Source organism: Coptis chinensis, chromosome 6 (assembly GCF_015680905.1).
Source record: "Coptis chinensis isolate HL-2020 chromosome 6, ASM1568090v1, whole genome shotgun sequence".
Classification (NCBI taxonomy): domain Eukaryota; kingdom Viridiplantae; phylum Streptophyta; class Magnoliopsida; order Ranunculales; family Ranunculaceae; genus Coptis; species Coptis chinensis.
The window spans coordinates 19,353,328-19,372,918 of record NC_141461.1 but is presented as its reverse complement, the minus strand read 5'-3'; the positions used below and the strand labels follow the sequence as shown (position 1 = coordinate 19,372,918).

The 19,591-nt window shown below is 37.9% G+C and overlaps 1 protein-coding gene and 1 long non-coding RNA gene across 2 annotated transcripts; both read left to right on the top strand.

Annotated features, from left to right (window-relative positions):
* The first annotated feature begins 960 nt into the window (after window positions 1–960).
* LOC147491965 (protein TIC 21, chloroplastic-like) lies at window positions 961–6,083 on the top strand. The gene is given in 5 exon segments (XM_086568582.1): window positions 961–1,229; window positions 1,304–1,561; window positions 4,898–4,905; window positions 4,907–5,099; window positions 5,732–6,083. Coding segments are annotated over 5 exon segments (798 nt in total). The 5' UTR covers window positions 961–1,004; the 3' UTR covers window positions 5,846–6,083.
* A 134-nt stretch (window positions 6,084–6,217) lies between these two features.
* On the top strand, window positions 6,218–7,172 carry LOC147491964 (uncharacterized). Its single transcript, XR_015200104.1, has 2 exons — window positions 6,218–6,904; window positions 6,942–7,172. It is a non-coding gene; the product is annotated as an uncharacterized LOC147491964 (long non-coding RNA).
* Window positions 7,173–19,591: the final 12,419 nt, after the last annotated feature.

Below are 19,591 nucleotides of genomic sequence, written 5' to 3'. Positions count from 1 at the left end.
CAACTTGGTTTTGTGAAACCGAATTGGAGAGGTGTCCTTCTCCATCTATGATACGATCATACCTCTATATAAACACTGCTGTGTTCATAAGAGGAGTATTCGATCACAGAACAGAGAGAGAGAGACGCAGAGGGAGAGAACTCGTGGTATACAAGAAGTCGCCCCGGCACGCCTCGATATCGAGAGAGAGGTAAGTCGTCGGCCGCTATCTCTATACACCAAATAAAACGTAAAAGTAACTCGTGCATACTATCCCTACACCTAATCGAGAAACAGATAAGTCTTTCATTGCTTTCTTTATTTCTTCTTCTTCGTCGGCCGCCCAGAGAGAGTTATATTGCTATTCTGAGGGTAGTCCGTTTCTAGTGCTAGAAAGTCGACACATTTAACTAACTATCAATCATGTGAGGAAGACGCAATGTTGCCTTTTCGCACCATTGGAAGGGCGAAATCTTTCCTTAAGGATGACCTAATCCGCCTTGGTTATTACCTATTCGTGTCCCTTGTTTTCTATTGTTTTCTTTTATCTGCATACAACAACTGATATACGCCCCCATTATATATTTTGTTGTACAAATATGGTTAAAAACAAATAATAATAATAATAATAATAAAATCCTTCCCGAAAAAAACTCTGTAGTGGTCTGCTTTGCTCTTTTGGGACCTCATTATTGTGGAAAGTGGCAACTAAAGACACCTCGCTGCCACACATATTGAAAGTGGTGTGTAAATACCCTGCCCCTAAAACAACACTTGGGCCTCAAAGCCCAAAACAACTTTAACAGCTCAGAGGTACGACTGGGCCTGAAATTTGCACCTTCACTTGTCGATCGTTCATTATACGCTATTACAATTTGAACATGGGCTTAATAACAGCCCATAAAAAAATCTCCAGCCCACCAATTCATCACTTCACTTCCACAGCTGCAACATATCTTCCATTCTTTCTCCCCACTCCAAAAGAGTCAATTTCCAGCACCACCCTCAAAAAAAAAAAAAAAAAAATGCAGTCACTACTTCTCCATTCCACCACCAAACCATTTCCACTTTCCTTCTCTTCTTCTTCTTCTTCCCACTCCTCATTTCCCTCAAAACTCCCCCTTCTCTCTTCCATCTCTTTCCTCAAAACACCATTACCCCTTCCCCTCAAAACCGCTACCCCTTTTGCCACTAGCCCCTCCACATTCATTTCCCCCAACGACGACTCCGAAAAGGCGAAACTAGCCCAGGTAAATTGCCCCACACTTTGTTTTTATTCTACATTTGATAAGTTTTTGAGCTTTTGGTACTTGTTTATTTTTAGGTGGCAAAGAGACTAGAGAACACATCAAGATATTTTAAGAGGTTAGGGAGTTTAGGGTTTTGGGGACAACTAGTATGTACTGTGGTGTCAGCTGTAATACTATCCTTTTCGATTGTGATTACTGGGAAGATTACTTCACCTGTTACATTTTATTCTACTGCTGCTGGGATTGTGGCTGCGTTTATTTCGGTTTTTTGGTCATTTGGTTATATTCGCCTTTCGGATAGACTAAGGAGAACTGCTAATGATCCTGCAAAGGTATGCTTTCATAAACTCAATACAATAAACACTGGGGACATTTTAGCTGAGGAGTGAAGGAGTAGAATCTAGGTAGACTAAAATGTTGATAAAGGAATGATTATAGAATATGTGCCCTTGTGGTGTTTGAAACTACTTCTTTGAGATTTTCGTTATGGGTGACTGCTTAGTTTATATTATTTGTTTCTGTGAATTTTTCATGATAAATGCTTCATTCATTACTTGTTCTGTGGTCAACCTCTTTTCTGTATTTGATGTGCGTTTTATGGTGTAAGTTGTTAAAGTGTTGTTGTGATTCTAAGTACAAATTCAAATGTTTGAATGTTGGATCTAACTAGTAAACTAGGGGTTTTGTGAAATATATATCAGTACACTTAATTGCTTAACTTTTACTTGTGGGATGTTTGATTCGTCTGTAAATTGGTTTTCCATAAAATAGAAAGTTTTGCAGTGTTCTTTATATTCTAGGAATGACAAGAAGTGGGTAGAATTTCAGGGAACTCATTTTCAATCGCTGTTGTGATTCTCCAATCTGATTGGTTGGTAAAACTTGGGGAGAATTTATCAGGCTCTTCAAGCTATGTTAAATTCATTCAACTGATGGAAGAGGGGAGAGAGTTTTGGAGGATATGTTCGAGGATTTTAAGAAGAAAATATATGTTTCCCTGGAGGGAAAGAAGGTAGATTTTTCGGACTTGTTTAAATTTGAGGCGAAATGACAAGTTTGCACTGACAATTTGTGGAAAAGCTTTTTTTTCATAATTCAAACAAACCGAGCAAATTACTGAAATTCCCTGCTGAAGTTCTAGTCAACTTTGTCGATTTTTGTGACCTACTAGGGCATCTATTACACCTTCTCACCTCTATTTAATATTCTTCAAAGTCCATATGCTCTCCAACTTTTACACGTCTTACATCCATGATATTAACTAACCTTCATGCGAAGACTGATCTGTTATATTTTTCCCTGAGCCCCTGATTAGGCCCAAGTCCAACCCCTTTTCGGGATCTTATCGAGCAGCTATTCAATTGTAGATTTCAGACACTCAAAATTTTCCAAAATGACCAACACTCACAATAGTTCAATTAGGATGCCAAACCCAAGTTTTAACCTCCGTGCAACCATCTAATATTTCATATTTGTATAATAGATACACACATAGAAATTTATGGAGTAGTATCAGTTTTAGTTGGTTCAGAGCTAGGATTTCAACTATAATTTACTCTACCGAATAAATTATATTATTCTTTTTTTTAAAGAAAAAAAAATTGTAGCTGCCACTCACTGCAGTCCCTCTTCTGTGACTTGACTTTCCTGCAAAATTGCAAGACCAAATTATAGTTTTTGTGTGTGGCTAAGGCTAGTCGTAGTGTACCACATTAGCACCTCACCTAGTGTGGTGGCAGGTTTGTGCCTATGTTACATGGGCACACCATACTTTATAAATAATTCGTGTTCGGATACATAGGTATTCGTGTTGGACACGATACATACACATTTTGCATGAAATATCAGCTTTTGGTACTTTGCCATGTCGGACACCTCATATTGGATTCGGACACGTATCCGTGTCAATGTAACTTATCTTTGTGGCGTTTGTGCAATAGCCTAGGAAACGAGATTTTTTAAAGTCTAGATAGTCCCAGAAACTAGACAAGATATTACCAGAGTTTCCAGAATATATTGACACGGAAATGCTATATACTTTTCATCCTCTTACAAAACTCGTCCTCCCGTTGGCTTTATGTACTTTCCTGCTCCGGACTTAGGTAAAACTTTTGCTATGATAGGTGAGCTAGACTTAAGTCCATGTTATCATAGTTGCATACATAATATCAATCTGTGTGGATGCTGGGTAGTTGGACTGAAATAGTGGAAATGGTCTCTATTTGGAGATTTTGTCCTCTAAAGAATTCAGTTTTTTTCTAGACTAATTTGATTCATTGTGACATTTTTTTTATTGATGTGTCTATCCTATGCTCTAATGCACGGACGCGCCTACCCAAGTGTTGTGTTCGTGTCGGACGCGGATGCGGGGACGGACGTGCATCCGACGCGGTCAATTGCAATGGACGCGGGTTAGGACGCATTTTGGATGCTGTCAAATTTAAAAAGAAAGACGAGGACGCGGGGATGGACGTGGCTTGGGCGTGCGTCCGACGCGGTCAATTGTAATGGACGCGGGTCAGGACGCATTTTGGACACGGTCAAATTTAAAAAGAAAACTAAATCAAATTTGCTGATGGAGAAAATTTGAAAATGGGTGAAAAGAGATTTGTTGTTCTTCTCTGTACACAAGATTATGAGTAGGCGAAGAAGAAATATGGTGGGTATTTTGGAGTATTTGTAAGTTTATTAGAGAAGGAGAGAGTTGGGATGTTTATAGACTTACTGATGGTGAGTTTCTTAAAGAATATGAACTTCAATTATATGATGGGTGATCACTGGTAGTGCTTCTCTTCTGATGCTCATGGAAATGAAGTTTAGATCTGTGAATGTTAAAACTTACTTTTGAAGAAATTGGATGATATGCAAGGAAAGTTCTCGTGCTTGCTTTGGACATCAGATCTTGGGCCGGGCTTTGTGTGGGAAGATAGGCTGATCATTCACTGGATGGGACATTGGTGTTAGACCCATCAAAGTTAGAATAAACCTATATGAAGAAGTACATCATAAATTTATATACATATGAATTTGTTTATAATATTCAATTATTTAAAATATATATATTATTTAATTTCCGCGTCCAAGTCGCGTCCGCGTCCTATGTTTTTTGAGATATAGTTGAGCCGCCGCGTCTGCGTCGGTGTCTGCATCTGTGCAACATTGATCCTATGTTATTAAACCACCTGCCATCTTTCAGCATACATTTTACTTAATCCCAGTAGCTCAAGTCTGAATACTTGGATTTCAACACCCCAAATGAATGATTTATTAATTACTTTGTGTTTCTAGTTGAGGATGATTAATAGCTTTGGACAGACTTGTAATTATATGTTTGTATATATAGACACTTGCTTACAGCTTTGTACTTACCCTTATAAGTTATGTGTGGCAATTATATGTTTGTATATGTAGACACTTGCTTACAGCTTTGTACTTACTCTTATAAGTTATGTGTGGCCTTTTTCTGTTGTTGTTTAATGTTCTCTTTTAGACTTTTCAAAGTCATTTTGGTTCATTACTTCATATTTCATAACCTCTACACCATGGCAGAGTTTAGGGAAATTTCTATGCATACAAATTGTGGTTTTAAAATGTTCATTGCAGTTTTAAATATGCATAAAGTTTATATTCATAAATTGAGGTGGGTCATGGTTTGCACCTATTTTCAGGCTCCTCCTGGCTGAAGTGGTGAAAAGCTTAAAGAATGGTATAGTGGTAAATATTTTGGGAATGGGTGCTGCAGTTCTGGGTATGCAAGCTACCGTAGGATTGTTAGTTGCGAAGGCCCTTACTTCCTCTGCGAACCCGTATTACCAGGGCGTTACTCCTGGTTCCAGTCCTGTTTTGGCTCTCGATGTATTCTTGGTGCAGGTACATGATTAATTTCTAATTATTTTGGATTGCAGATCATCTAGTTTCTATCAACTTTTTCGAACTGGTCTCTTCTTCTTTTCTTGTATATTTAAACTTTGTTAGAAGTTAGAACTTACTTGATTTTCTTTTTTTCTATCTCCACTGTAGTTACCCACTGCATTTTGTGACACCTTTTGGTCCGCCATACAAATGGTTGCTCAGAAGTACCCTGGTCTACCTTCATTGACTCACACGTCCTTCTAGAGAACTTTTGAGCATGTGTCCTAAAATGTCAAATCTTTAACTAAAAAAAGAACGTAAATTCAATCATTCGAGAAATAAATATTTGTGGTCATGCAGTCAACCATCCTCCAATGAATTGATTAACTAATATCAGGAGATAATCTGGACATTTTTGGATGTCGAACTTAATTTTTTTTGGGGGGAAGATCTTGGTAGTTTGTACTTGGATATAAAGATAAGTATGAACTTTTGCTATATCTATACCCCCAACCAAAATAATAGCACCCATGAATTTTTGTCTTTAGGTCGCAGGTGAATGTCTCTGTTTTTAATCGTGTCTAGATCGTTTAAATCTGCTTGTTTACTCAAAATTCTAACCTTCTACTATCTCTACTATTGTTATGTAGGCTTCAGCCAACACAATCCTTTCACATTTCTTAGGGCTTGTTTTCTCTTTGGAACTATTGCGGTCGGTGACATTACCCCCTTCAGAAGGAGTTCCTGTCCCCAGAGTTGCGTGAGCATTGATATCTCAAGTATGATCTAGTTTTGCTACCAGAATTATCGCACGGGTACCAATCAAGTTATTATGTGAATTATGTATTTTGAATGGTTCACTCCCAGTTTGATATTGTAGAAACTTTGATAGGCTTCCAAAATCCAAGTGGTTTTGCTTTGTATTGAACTTTTCATTCCCGGTTCATATTCTGTTTGGATTTTATCATTATTATAAGTAAGAAATTTAGGTGGTTTTTTACAGGTCGATTAGTTTCCAACCTCCAATTGTTATGGTTCTTCATCAATTTGGGTGGAGAACCCCAACCAATTCAGATCAGATCAGATCGTATTTATTTTTTCTGAAGGGAAGAGACTTCTACCCTTTTAGAGGGTCTGACGCGAGTATTTCTAAAGCGATAACTATCAATAGTTGAATAAATCTTGAATTCTCAAGTAATCGAGAGTACATTATTATCTAACAAAAACATTACGTTTGTTAATTTACACCTAAATCACAAACGTGATACATTACACTTCCTAACACTTACATGATTATCAAACAATAACTATAGTAGCTTATAGATGATTTCTTCAGTATAGACCAAAAATCTATACACAACATCCATACATGATTTCTTCGGTATATGTGAGTGCCTTGCCGGAATAGATTCATCCTAGAGAAGCAATTGGTGGAGATTCGTTTTGTATCACCTCCATGATTCCGCCTTTGGCTTTCAACCAAACTGAACTTCTATCGGCATATGTTTATCCAGTCAAGCTACCAGAAATCATTTCCAATGCGGAAACGATCAGCAGAACATTACTCAACTCATGATGCATCGGCGGTCTTGCTTAATTTACACGCAGTACATGGCAAACATGATTATCTAACAATATCATCACAAGGATAATTTACAACCTAACTAATATGTAGATCCTGCTTTCTCGATCTTCAACCAAATTTCCATATCTCTACTAATACCTTTCTAGTCATACAAGGGGGTGGACTCCGAACTTTACAGTGATAAGCTTCCCAGCAATACATATATACAGCATACAAGGCAGTAATACAGGTTGACAAGGTTTATCGAAAAAAAAAAAAAAATACAGGTTGACAAGATGACTAAAAATAAATCATGTCAATCAAACTCCATCCAAAAATTTATATAGATCTTTGTCTATGATCTGTTCAATGCATCATCCTGGAATTAAATTCTTTGTACACAACAAACTGGTGGAGCTTCATATTCCACTTCTCTTTAACCAAATGCTATCATCCCTACTAATACTTTCTGGACTTCTATCTGCATATGATTGCCCACTTAAACTGGCAACAACACTGTTTCCAACACCGAAAACAATCAACGGACATTGGCAGATTGTGGTCTTCTGGCCACCGATGCTCTGCTGTTTCCAGATTCTTTCTGAGTACTAGTATTTGATGATGCAAGAGGGGCGGTCTCCTTCACTCCTTGATTAGTTACCAAACCCAATTCACGAAAAGTTGAAACAGTAGGAGTTACCTTGTTTTGAGCAGTAGACGACGCTGCAGATACACAGTTGAGGAAATTCTCAAACTGGATTGACTTGGACTTCTGTATGTTCTTCTCCTTGTCAACAACTGCTGACATGCTCAACCCCGTCTCGACGTCGTCGTATGCGTTTGCACGCAACTCTTCATAGCTTACGTCACCTCCAATGTCGCATGGACCATACTTGCAATGGCCATAGCATGTGAGTCTCCAAAGCGGCCTCTCACATTGCATATCTTCAAAGACTTGCTTTTTACATAACTCAATATCATCAGTACACGTATGATTTTCTACTCGTTCTTGATTCGCCGCTTTGGTGGTTTGTTGTTGGTGATTAGCCTTTGACGACACGTGCTTAACAACAGGTGCTTCTGGTGAAGCATTACGAACCCATCGATTTCGAGAAGGCTTGAATTGGGTATTTGTTTTTGGCTGATGAAGAAGGGTCGTTGTGGTTCGTTTTGGAGTATGGGTTGGTGTTGTTTTGGTGCGAGAACTTGCACCGATCACCATAAGAGCAGAAGCCCTTTGTGAGTAAGTTTCTGCAGGGAACTGTTTTCTCGATCTTCATCGTTTTCTTCTTTGGATGTTTATGGCCAACCCTAAGGTTATCAAGTGACTATATATATATGATTTTAAGAAACCGTGTTTCACAATTCACACAATGTTTTGTACTAGGACTTGATTTAGAACTTGTATAGAGTTCTGTAAATAGAAAGCGTGTGTCGGTTCTGAACTTCTGATGGGTCAATTTAGTAGCACGCAATTGGGCTTTAAAACCGTCCCTTTTTTAGGTTCACCCAAAACAAATGGACTAAGACTTTATAAACCCAGACTCTAATAGCGATCCATTCTTGTACCTACAAGTGCTCAAACTGATTTAGTCTCATATGCCAGGGTGTATAATACTACAAAGATATTATGAAATGTCAACTTAAGAGAAGATTATGAATAGATTCAACGCCCTCCCACATAACAAACAAAATTTATCTTGAATGTGAAAAAGATGTGACAGGTGCTCTCTTGTTGAAACAATGTTGTTGTAAGTTTGTAACACTTCCAGGCAAACCGTGTAGCTCTTGGTGAGTGAGAATTCTTCTAGAATGCAAGGTTTCTTTTGGATTTTCTCAGGGTGGTGTTATGTGTACTTAGTTTCCTATACATTGACTTTACTGAATGATGACCAAATTTGTTCAGTAGTCACTGAAGTTTGTCCTCAAGTTATGTACTTTGGATTGCTTGACAGGTTGTAGTATCAAATAATATGTTCAAAAGACTTGTGTAACCTTTAGGACAACGCACAAGTATAAAGATAAAGATTGGGTAGAGTTCTAGTGTCTTAATTCTCCATTATACATGTAGAATGGTTTTCAAGTATCTACTTGGAGAGAATGGAGCAAGCCACGATAGAGCTAGCCCCACAATTTATTTCTTGTTGGCGGCATGTCATTGTAGTTGGCATGATAGTCTTCCAAGCTCGCGACACTATGGAGAATGAGGCAGTAAGAGAAGGAACCCAACTGGTCGAAGGAGATAATGATCATGCTTTGTTTATTGACGTGGGGTTGTTAGCATCTAGGTTGTGCAATTGTCAAAATAGTGACGATATTTTAGGTTGGATCAAGTTTATGGTAATTCCACTTGCATGAAATTTGGGTATCACTTCAAGTTTGGGTTGAACAGGTTCGGAGAAATTATTTGGGGAGCTGGTAAAGGACAATTGTAAGTCTTCGGATCAACATGGTGGGGATCAAGGGGTCGAACTAAGGGAAGTGGAGATTGATCATGTCGATTAAACTTATTTCTGGAATGTTAGGTCCCTATGCAATACTGAAACTATTAATAATGTGAGACTACTCATGAGGGAGCACAAACTTGTAGCTATTTTACTACAGGAAATGAAAATGGGTGGTGAACTGTGTGCATTACTGGGGGGGTCCGTGGAAATACATGCATGCGCCAGCTCTCGAACTTTTAGGAGGTATATTGATAGCTTGGGATTTTGACTGTATTAATGTGAATGATAAATTAATCGGTGCATTTACCTTGTCACTTGAGTGTACCATGAAAGCCACAGGTTTCTCCTAGCGAATGACTAGCGTCTATGGCCCTAGCAAAAATGATGGTAGGGCTCACTTCATGAAAGAGTTGGAAGATGTACGGGCATGGTCTCCGTTACCATGGTGTCTAGGAGGGGATTTCAACTTAGTTCGCTTTGGGTATGAGAGAACTGGAAATAGTAGGATCACAAAAGCGATGAAATTGTTCAATGAGTTTGTATCAAGAAATGGGCAGGTCGATTACCCACTGAATGGAGCTCTCTATACATGGTTTGATAGGAGGTGTCTTAGCCATATTGACTATTTCTTAGCTTCTAGCGATTGGGATGACCAATTCCCAAACGCCAAGGAAATAGCACACCTTAAATACTGGTATGATCATAGGGTGATTTTATTGGATTGTTCTCAACCTATTAGGGGCCCAACTCATTTTAGATTTGTGATGATGTGGCTTGAAGACACGAATTTGATTCCCTTAATAGAAGAATTCATGGTGGTTGTCTTTCCTTTCAATGGTGCTCCTAGCTATGTGTGGTGGTGCAAAATTAAGGAACTTAAAACTAAATTGAGGGTCTAGAATAGAGAGTGCTTTGGCAGGGTTGACTTACTCATAAAGGACAAAGCAAATGTGATTGACGAGCTTGACAAAAAAGAAGAGTGCACTATCTTGTCTCCTGATGAAGAGGTGCATAGAGCAAATTTGAAATGTAAACTCCAGGAGCTTATGAGAAAGAAAGAAATTTCGTGGAGACAGAAGTCCAGAACTAGATATTTTAAAGATGGGGAGAACAATACCAAAAAAATTCATAAAACAGCAAATGCGAGTAAAGTTAACAATATCAACAACCTAGTAATTGATGGGGTTGAAGTCTATGATAAAGTTGTTATTAGAAATCATATTGTCGATTATTATGAGGCGTTTTATTGTGAAAATCCGTTAGTGAGACCTGAACTAGATGGGCTATAATTCAATACTATCTCAGAAAAACAAGCAGTAGGTTTTGAAGAAGATATTACTGAGTTAGAAGTGGTGGCTGCTATCATATCAGTGAGTTAGGTGGGGATCGTGCGTCGGGACCGGATGGTTTTTAGATGGGGGTATTTAGAAAATGTTGGCACTTCTTAAAAGACGATTTCATGAAGGTTGTTAAGGAGTCCCAAGATCTTACTTCTTTGGACAAGAGGAATAATTCTACTTTTATTACACTCATACCAAAGAAAACCAGGGCTCTCTCTTTGAAGGATTTTAAACAAATCAGTTTGGTCGGAGGCACCTACAAAGTTATCTCTAAAGTTCTTGCTACGAGATTTGAGGCATTTTATCTTCAATTATATCTCCTCAACAAAGTCGTTTATTGGTGGTAGGCAAATTTTGGATGGTCATTTGATTGCAAAAGCGAGTGCATCGACACACCGCTTGAGAAACAAAGAGAATGGGACTCTACTTAAAGCGGATATCTCCAAGGCATCTGATCATGTAAATTGGGAATTTTTGGACTACTTGTTATAGAGAATGGGGATTGGCAAGAAGTATAGAAAGTGGATTAGGTTGTGCATTTCTTGACTTCTTTCAAGATTGTGTGTGGATGGTTCACCGGGCTGGTTACTTCACTGCAACAGCAGGAGGTCCTTGAGAGACCCAATATCCCCTTTTCTATTTAATGTGGTTATAGAAGCGCTCTTCAAGTTAGTTATGAAAGCGGTAGAGTTGGGCTATATACGAGGTTTCAAGTCTGCAATTAATGGGCCTGAAGTGGCACTACTCCAATTTGCGGACGATACTATGTTCATGTTGGAAGCCTCATTATCATAGTGCTTGATGGTTAAGTCGATTCTCCTCATCTTTGAAGTGGTATCCGGTCTCAAAACAAACATGGCTAAAACTTCAATCTTTGGCATAGGCCAGGTGGACAATATGGATGCCCTAGTCCAAACCATGGGTTGTGATCTTTGGTAGCCTACCTTGTAGATTATTTAGGATTGTCTCTAGGAGCAAAGTACAAGAATAAGAAGGTATGGGAGATAATAATAGAGAGGCGATTGCAAAAGGCGACTAGGTGGTTGGAAACGAAGCTTATGTCAAAAGGTGTCCGGATGATTCTAATTAATAGTGTGTTGTTGTTGAGCTTACCTATTTATTTCATGTCTCTATTCTCTATATAATAGTGTGTTGGTGATTAATAATGTGTTACTGATTAATAATGTGGCGTTGCTGAGTATATAGAGCGACTGATTAGAGACTTCTTATGGGGCTCCAGTGAGGAACACAGGAAATATCATTTGGTTGGTTGGGATGAAGTCTGTTGTACTAAAGACCTTGGGGTCTCGGCTTTTGAGAAAGTTGGTGGTTATGAACCAAGCACTCTTGGGTCGCTAGCTATGGAAATATATGACAAACGATGGCTCAATGTGGTGCGATGTTATTAAAGCGAAGTATGGGTGTTACCGATGCAGATGCAAAACATAATTGGAGCTTTTAGATGCTTGGAAAGGAGGATTTTAGTTTATGGAAAGGTTACTTAACAAGTTCTATTAATCGAGTGTGTTTTCAGTGGTCACTATAGCAATATAAAAACAGGATAAATAATATGGACGAAAATAAAGATTTAATTATGTTTAGTAAGTTATTTATTAGGTTTAGGAAACTAGGGTTTCTTGATGAGTTATGTTTTCTTAGGCTATAAATAATTGTAATCGCTTCATTAGAGGATAGTTTTGGTTATTAAAAATATTGATTAGAGAGTTTGAGAGCTCTTTATTTTTGTGTTCTTGTTTGTGAGCTACCTCATTAGAGGATAGTTTTGGTTATTAAAAATATTGATTATAGAGTTGAGAGCTCTTTATTTTGTGTTCTTGTTTGTGAGCTATTTTAGATCTAAGCACCACGCTAATCAATATTTTAAAGAACCAAAACTATCATCTAATGATGCGATTACAATTATTTATAGCCTAAGAAAGCATAACTCATCAAGAAACCCTAGTTTCCTAAACCTAATAAATAACTTACTAAACATAATTAAATCCTTATTTTCGTCCTATTTTTTATCATGTTTCTATATTGCTATAGTGACCTTGAAAACACACTCTGATTAATAGAACTTGTTAAGCAACTTTACCATAAACTAAAATCCTCCATTCCAAGCATCTAAAAGCTCCAATTATGTTCTGCATCTGCATCAGTTACGAAAATCATCGATGGCCGGCCTATTACTACATCTCAATCCTATATGTGTAGCCTATGGAAAGGCATCCTTAACATGCTTTGGCAGTTTAGGAAAGGGATCAAATTTAGTGTAGGGAGTGGCCAAAATTGTCTCTTTTGGTAGGATAACTGGATTGGGGATAGGCCATTGGAGGAGCAATTTCCACTTATTTTCCAGGCCTCATTTCGGAAAACAAGTTGTGTAAAGGAGTTTGTGAACTTCGAGGGTGGTCAAATGGGGTGGAACTTATCCTTAAAAGGTTTATAATTGACTTGGAGGTTCAAGAATGTGCAGCTTTGACTTTGTTGCTCGAATCAATTGTGTTGACGGATCATGAGGACAAGTGTGTGTGGAGATGTACAAAGAATGGTACTGTAGAATAAAAGACTTCAATTCTATTCAGTATATTTGATTCATCCCATAACATGGGTTTATATACAAGTTAGTTTCTTGTCTACCAAGACACACTATTCTAGATATATAATATTCTAAATATATTGTTTCCTATCTAAATATATTCTAAATATATTGTTTCCTATTTAGAATATATATACAGCTTTCTACACTCCCCCTCAAGTTGATGCATAGATGTCAATCATGCCCAACTTGTCAACTGAACTGTTGAACACTTTTTTAGATACACCTTTGGTAAGAACATCAGCTAATTGCTCCTCTGAGGTTATGAAAGGAAAGCAAATAACCTTCCTGTCAAGATTTTCTTTAATAAAATGACGATCATCCTCCACATGTTTTGTTCGATCATGCTAAACTGGATTATGTGCAATCTGAATGGCGGCTTGATTATCACAATGTAAATCCATAAGCTTTTGAAGCTTGAAGCCCAATTCCTTCAAGACATTACGGATCCACAACAATTCACATACTCCATGTGTCACACCTCGAAATTCAAACCGTGACTCGATCCGCCACAACTTTTCGCTTCTTAATTACTCACGCCAAGTTACAAGATTTCTACCGACAAAAGTAAAATATCGATGTAGAACGCGTCTATCGGTTTATCACCGATTAATCAGATCTGTGTGTCCAACAATGTCCAATACGCATCATTCTTTCCAAACAGTAAACCTTTGCCAGGTGCCTTCTTCAAATACTTCAAAATACGAAAGACTACATCCATATGTTCTTCACTCGGACAATGCATAAACTGACTAACCACACTCACAGCATAAGCGATATCAGGTCTAGTATGAGAGAGATAAATTAACCTTCTTACAAGGCACTGATACCTTTTTTTATCAGTAAGAACTTGGTCAGGATGAATGGCGAATCCATGATTCATCTCAATGGGTGTCTCCATCAGTTTGCAATCCAACATCCCTGTTTCAGCAAGCAAATCAAGGACATACTTCCTCTGTGAGAGTGAAATCCCCTTTTTAGACATTGCAACTTCAATATCCAGAAAATACTTCAGTTATATATCCTAAATCCTTCATTTCATATTCCTTTGACAAATACTTCTACAATTCATTTATTTCCTTCGGATCATCCCCTGTAGCGATCATGTCATCAACATACACAATTAGAGCTGTAATCTTACCATCCTTGTGTTTGATAAACAAGGTATGGTCAGAATTGCTCTGTTTGTACCCAAAAGCTCTCATGGACTTTGTAAATCTTCCAAACCAAGCTCTTGGAGACTGTTTCAGGTCATACAAAGACTTCTTCAGTTTACACACCTTCCCAACATCTTTGGGATGGTTATTCACACCTGGAGGCATATCCATGTATACTTCTTCCTCCAAATTCCCATTCAGGAATGCATTCTTCACATCAAGCTGGTGCAAGGGTCAATCTTCATTTGCTGCAAGCGAAATTAAAATTCGGACCGTATTGTTCTTCGCCCCAGGTGCGAAAGTCTCCTCATAATCAATTCAATAACGTTGTGTGTATCCCTTGGCAACCAATCTTGCCTTATATCTATTAATAGTTCCATTTGTATTAAGTTTCATGGTAAACACCCAACGACATCCAGCGATCTTCATTCAACGGGCATATCAACTACCTCCCATGTTACATTCTTTTGAAGGGCTTCCAATTCTTCATTCATTGCTTTCTTCCATTCTTGATATTTCAAAACATCCTACACGTTACTAGGAATAGATACAGTAGATAATTGATTTTATAACAAGTGCATGTGATTCAGAAAGCCTATGGTTAGACATAAATCTAGCTATAGGATATTTAGCATTGGCTTTAATGTCCGGTTCATATTGTTTCTTAGGAACTCCCTTGCCTAAGCTCTTTGTGATTTTCTAGGTTCAAGATTTTCTAACCCGGACTCATTAAAGGTTATAGGAGGTACGAGGTGGATCATTGCGAGAGATCTTGTTGTTGTTAATGTAGAAGGGGAAATGTCGGTGTCTTCTGATTTGAATACATCGATCATGTGCTTTGTCTAATAAAGCAGGAACCAAATGGTTGATTATACGCTCATGATTATTCTCTCTTCTTCTGAGGATCAATTTTTCTTTGGGGAAGATCAAATCGTTCCTCAAGTGTTCCAATTCTTCAAAGACATCAAAGTTGTCAATAGACTAAGGATTCCCTTCACCGCCACTCTCCCCCGAAGGGAAGACTAGGAAACTCCCCTCTGAGTAATATCTGGTCCGATTCATGGAATGAGACATCAAAGAGATATATGTATTTTATCGAATTGGATCATAACACATATACCCTTTTGAAACTCGCGATAACCCAAAAAATACACTTCTTAGCTGAGGATCAAGTTTGCGCCGTTTCGGTTTTGGGATATGGACATAAGTTGTACATCAAACACAGAGGCTCCAAGTTAGGCATAGATGGGATTGACAAAAAGTGTATGGAGTTTACGATAAGGATTCCGAACTTAATTACCCGTGAGGGGAGAATGCGGTTGATAACATATGTTGTTGATTTCACTACTTCACCCCAATAGAATCGAGGTACATTCATGTCAAACAAGGAAGCACGAACAACTTCCAACAAATTGTTCTTCCGTTCGCTAAACCATTTTCAGGAGTACAGGAATTGGAGGTTTGATGGCCGAATTCAATTGACCGCAAAATTCGGACATGAGGCCATTCACAAATTCTCCACCATTATCCGGTGAAAGACCACGATAGATTGTTGATATTCGTCACCACCATTTTGTAAAAAATCGGTAAACATCCCATATACATCACTTTTGTTTTACCGATAATGACACCCAAGTCATGCGAGTGCAATCATCAATAAAAGTTACAAAATATCGAGTTCGGAAAATGAAGAAACTTTTGCCCCAAACATCGAGTGAATTTTCATAAAAGGAGCAGGACATCTATTAATACTTGGTGAATATAAAATCGGTGGCTCTTGGCGGTTCACAAATGTCACAATGAAACTCATAATCGCTTAACAAGCGAAAAATAAATGAGGTTGCAACTTCTTAAGATAACAAAAGATAGATGACCTAAGCGGCGATGCCATAACCACACAACTTCTTTTTTGCATTTCGACCCTATTGACTGATTAGCTTGCCTGAGAAAATTTTCTGTTTCTCTCCGGTTTACGTCATATCCGGATAGTACGTTACCCCTTCTAACACCATAACCAAGGACCCGTCGAGTGAGTGTAATCGAAAAACACATAAAGATGGATAGAGCGTCCACAATACATGCAAGTGCTAGAATAATTTGACAAATAGACAATAGGTTATAAGCAAGAGATGGAGCGACTAAGACAGATTTAAGAGTGCATTGAGGATATCGGATAACACAATAAAGCCTTCTCCCGCTAACCGAGTTGTAGTACCATCGGTGTTAGAAACAACGCTTTGAGGTAAAGCTCCAAGACTTTCCACAAGGCTAGGGTCATTTGTCATATGATCCGGATGCACCTGAATCAATTATCCATGTATTATTCGAAATAACTTACCATTCATACTTGACTTTGCTACATTATGGCGAAGCATTGTCGGATATCCATTCACAACATTGAATAAGGATAGCCGATCACTTCTTGCAAAGTCTTGCTTATATTCTTCGCGTTGGCCTCCTTGCAAAGTCTTACAATCGGGATGGCGATCAGCTTCATAACTTCCTTCCTTACCGATTCACCACAAACTTTGCGCACCTTTTACGTATAAGGATTTGATTTACCTTTTAGAGGTGGCGTGAAGGACCGGAAAAAGCGAGGGGATTTATTTGTCTTGCTATGAGCGACCAAGAAAGATGATTGGAGTTGATCACAGGCCCAACTTTGTTTCTCATATTGGACCTTACAAAAAGTAAAGCTTTGCTCCAAAGGAAAATTTAGGTTCCTTCAAAGGATCTCTCCACGCAGACCGATCATACTCGAATCTAGTCCGCGCAAAACATATGAACCACTGTAATCTGGACATTGTGGACATTTCATGGACTCTGGTACCGCAACATTATTATTCTAGGAAGTCACCCTTTGATCAATTTCCTAGAACATTGCCACCAATTAGTTGTAATAGGTAGGAATAGGTTTCCCATACGCCCGGCTTCAAAGCTAATTGCCAGTATTCAATTCAAAGATTCGAGTTTCATCGAGTCATCATAGAAGGTCTTCTCCACAACCTCCCAAATGTCGCTCATAGTTAGGAAGGCCGAATATATGGATTCATAAGAAAGTCTCCATGGAATCAATAAGCCAACTTTTCACCTTTTCATTATCATTTGCCCTAAACTTCATATTACGGAGAAGTCATATGCGGTTCAACCTTTGTGCGGTCAAATAACCAATCTTTCTCCGGCTCAATACACATCGTCAACGTGAGAGGAGTCCATATGGTATAGTTGGACTCATCTAATGAAATAGTTTTGGAAACGGCGAATTGTCTTTTAGGGGGGTGTAGTGGTGATGAATGACTTGTGAGGATGATTGATTTTCCGGCACAATTTGATTTTGATAAGTAAAAAAAAAAAAAAAAATGGTATGAGATTTAGGTTTTGGGAAAAAGTTTGATATTTGGGTTTGAGATTCAAGGATTCAAGGATGGTTTGATTTCAATAGTTGTAATCGCTTGGCCAGTTCAAGATTCAATAAAAAAAAGTTCAAAGGATCTAACATGCTCCAGATACCATGTAGAATAAAAGACTTTAATTCTATTAGGTGTATTTGATTAATCCCATAACATGGGTTTATATACAAGTTAGTTTCTTGTCTACCAAGACACACTATTCTAAATACATAATATTCTAAATATATTATTTCCTATCTAAATATATCCTAAATATATTGTTTCCTATTTAGAATATATATCTGACTTTTTCTACACTTTCTATATTTACCTCTTTCAATGAAGCATTAGCCACCGAAAATCTAATACTAACTCTCTCTCACGGCACCTTTCTCTACCAACTTGGTTTTGGAAAATGCCTATTCCACTAAAAAGTGTGTTTCTTCTTTTGGGAAGCCATGCTTGGATCCATTTTTGACGGATAATCTTATTCATAAAGAACTGTGGACTTTACTGCTCAACCAATTGCAAGGGCGTTTCTGACACTTGTATGAGTTGATTCAATACAAGACTTGTTTACAAATTGGTCGAGAGAAAGAGGTGCAAACTGTTTTGGGTCGAAGTTTTGGAGTTTACTTCCCTACGCAATTATTTGGGTGCTGTGAAAGACAAGAAATGATCGTATCTTTAGGGCCAATGTACCAGCAGTACGCAAATCAATGATCGAGGTGAAAGCGTTCCTCTAGTATTGGATGTCTTCGGTGGCACAAATGAGCAATTATCATTTCAAAGACTTGATGTTAAGCTGGCACTCTATTATTATGGGATCCGCTCTAGGTGTTACAAACATTTGATAATGTGAACCTCTCAATAGGCCTTGTAGGGGGATCTCACTCACTTATTTGTACCATGTGCTCAGGCACAAGTTCATCAATAAAGATTACTTATCCAAAAAAAACTTGGAGAATGATTGCGTTATAGGATCGTAGCACCAAAATCATACCATTATAGAATTTGTTAAAACGTGTTTTTGGATGGCATATTTTAATAGAGTAGATGTTTAGACGCTCAATTTTATTGGCATCGCTGTGGTCATGTTAAAATTGGAATTAGAGTAATCCAATTCCCACATGACCTATGCAGCAATTCATTCTGGAAAAAAGTACTCAGCCACTACAACAGATTTTATTTGAGTTAGTCTTCCAGTGCGCGAGATGTGGGGCGCAGGTAATGTAGGCGCTTTGGATCAGTACTCTTTTAATTAATACACATGCACCCCCTGGTATTTTAATTCAAGATTGATAAAGATACCATACCGTCACGACGCACACCATGGATTTAGCCTTAGTTTTTATTAGTTCTTTTTGCGCACTATTATTTGGAGAAAAATGACTGGATTTTCTATATATGAAATTATGATTACAACAATCACTGGGCGGAGTCTACAGGGTCAGATCATAGTTTCACCCAGCTCTAATATGGTACTAATATTTAAGATCCCAAAGCATAAAAGAATGGCCTTGAGTAGTTGAATGATTAGACAAATTTTATCAAAAAAAAAATGATTAGACAAATTCGAATGAGTTAATTTTTTATGAGCGTATCATATCCGTAGCTCTATAACATACAGGTTTTAATTGGCAAGTACCACATTGGGGCATAAAAAGCATTTTAATGGTGACACCAATTCATGACCATACACTAAATTTTTGAAGATTTGGTAAAAAACCATATTTAGTGATGAGATCAAAATCATTCTAACATAAAAATACACCAAACCAAACATTAGTGGCTGAATTGTGGCTGAATTATTGGCTTCTATGGCGCTGTTTTCAGAATGCAACGGGGGCTTAAAGTTCATGCGGTTTCGTGGATTACTAAAACAGTGTAATTTGGATTGAAAAAAAAAAGGCTATATTTCTCATTCTTTCACCATAACTTTATACTCTATAATTTTACACTCACTTCTACTCTCACAAACTCTCTACTCTCAATCTTCTTAACTAAGTAA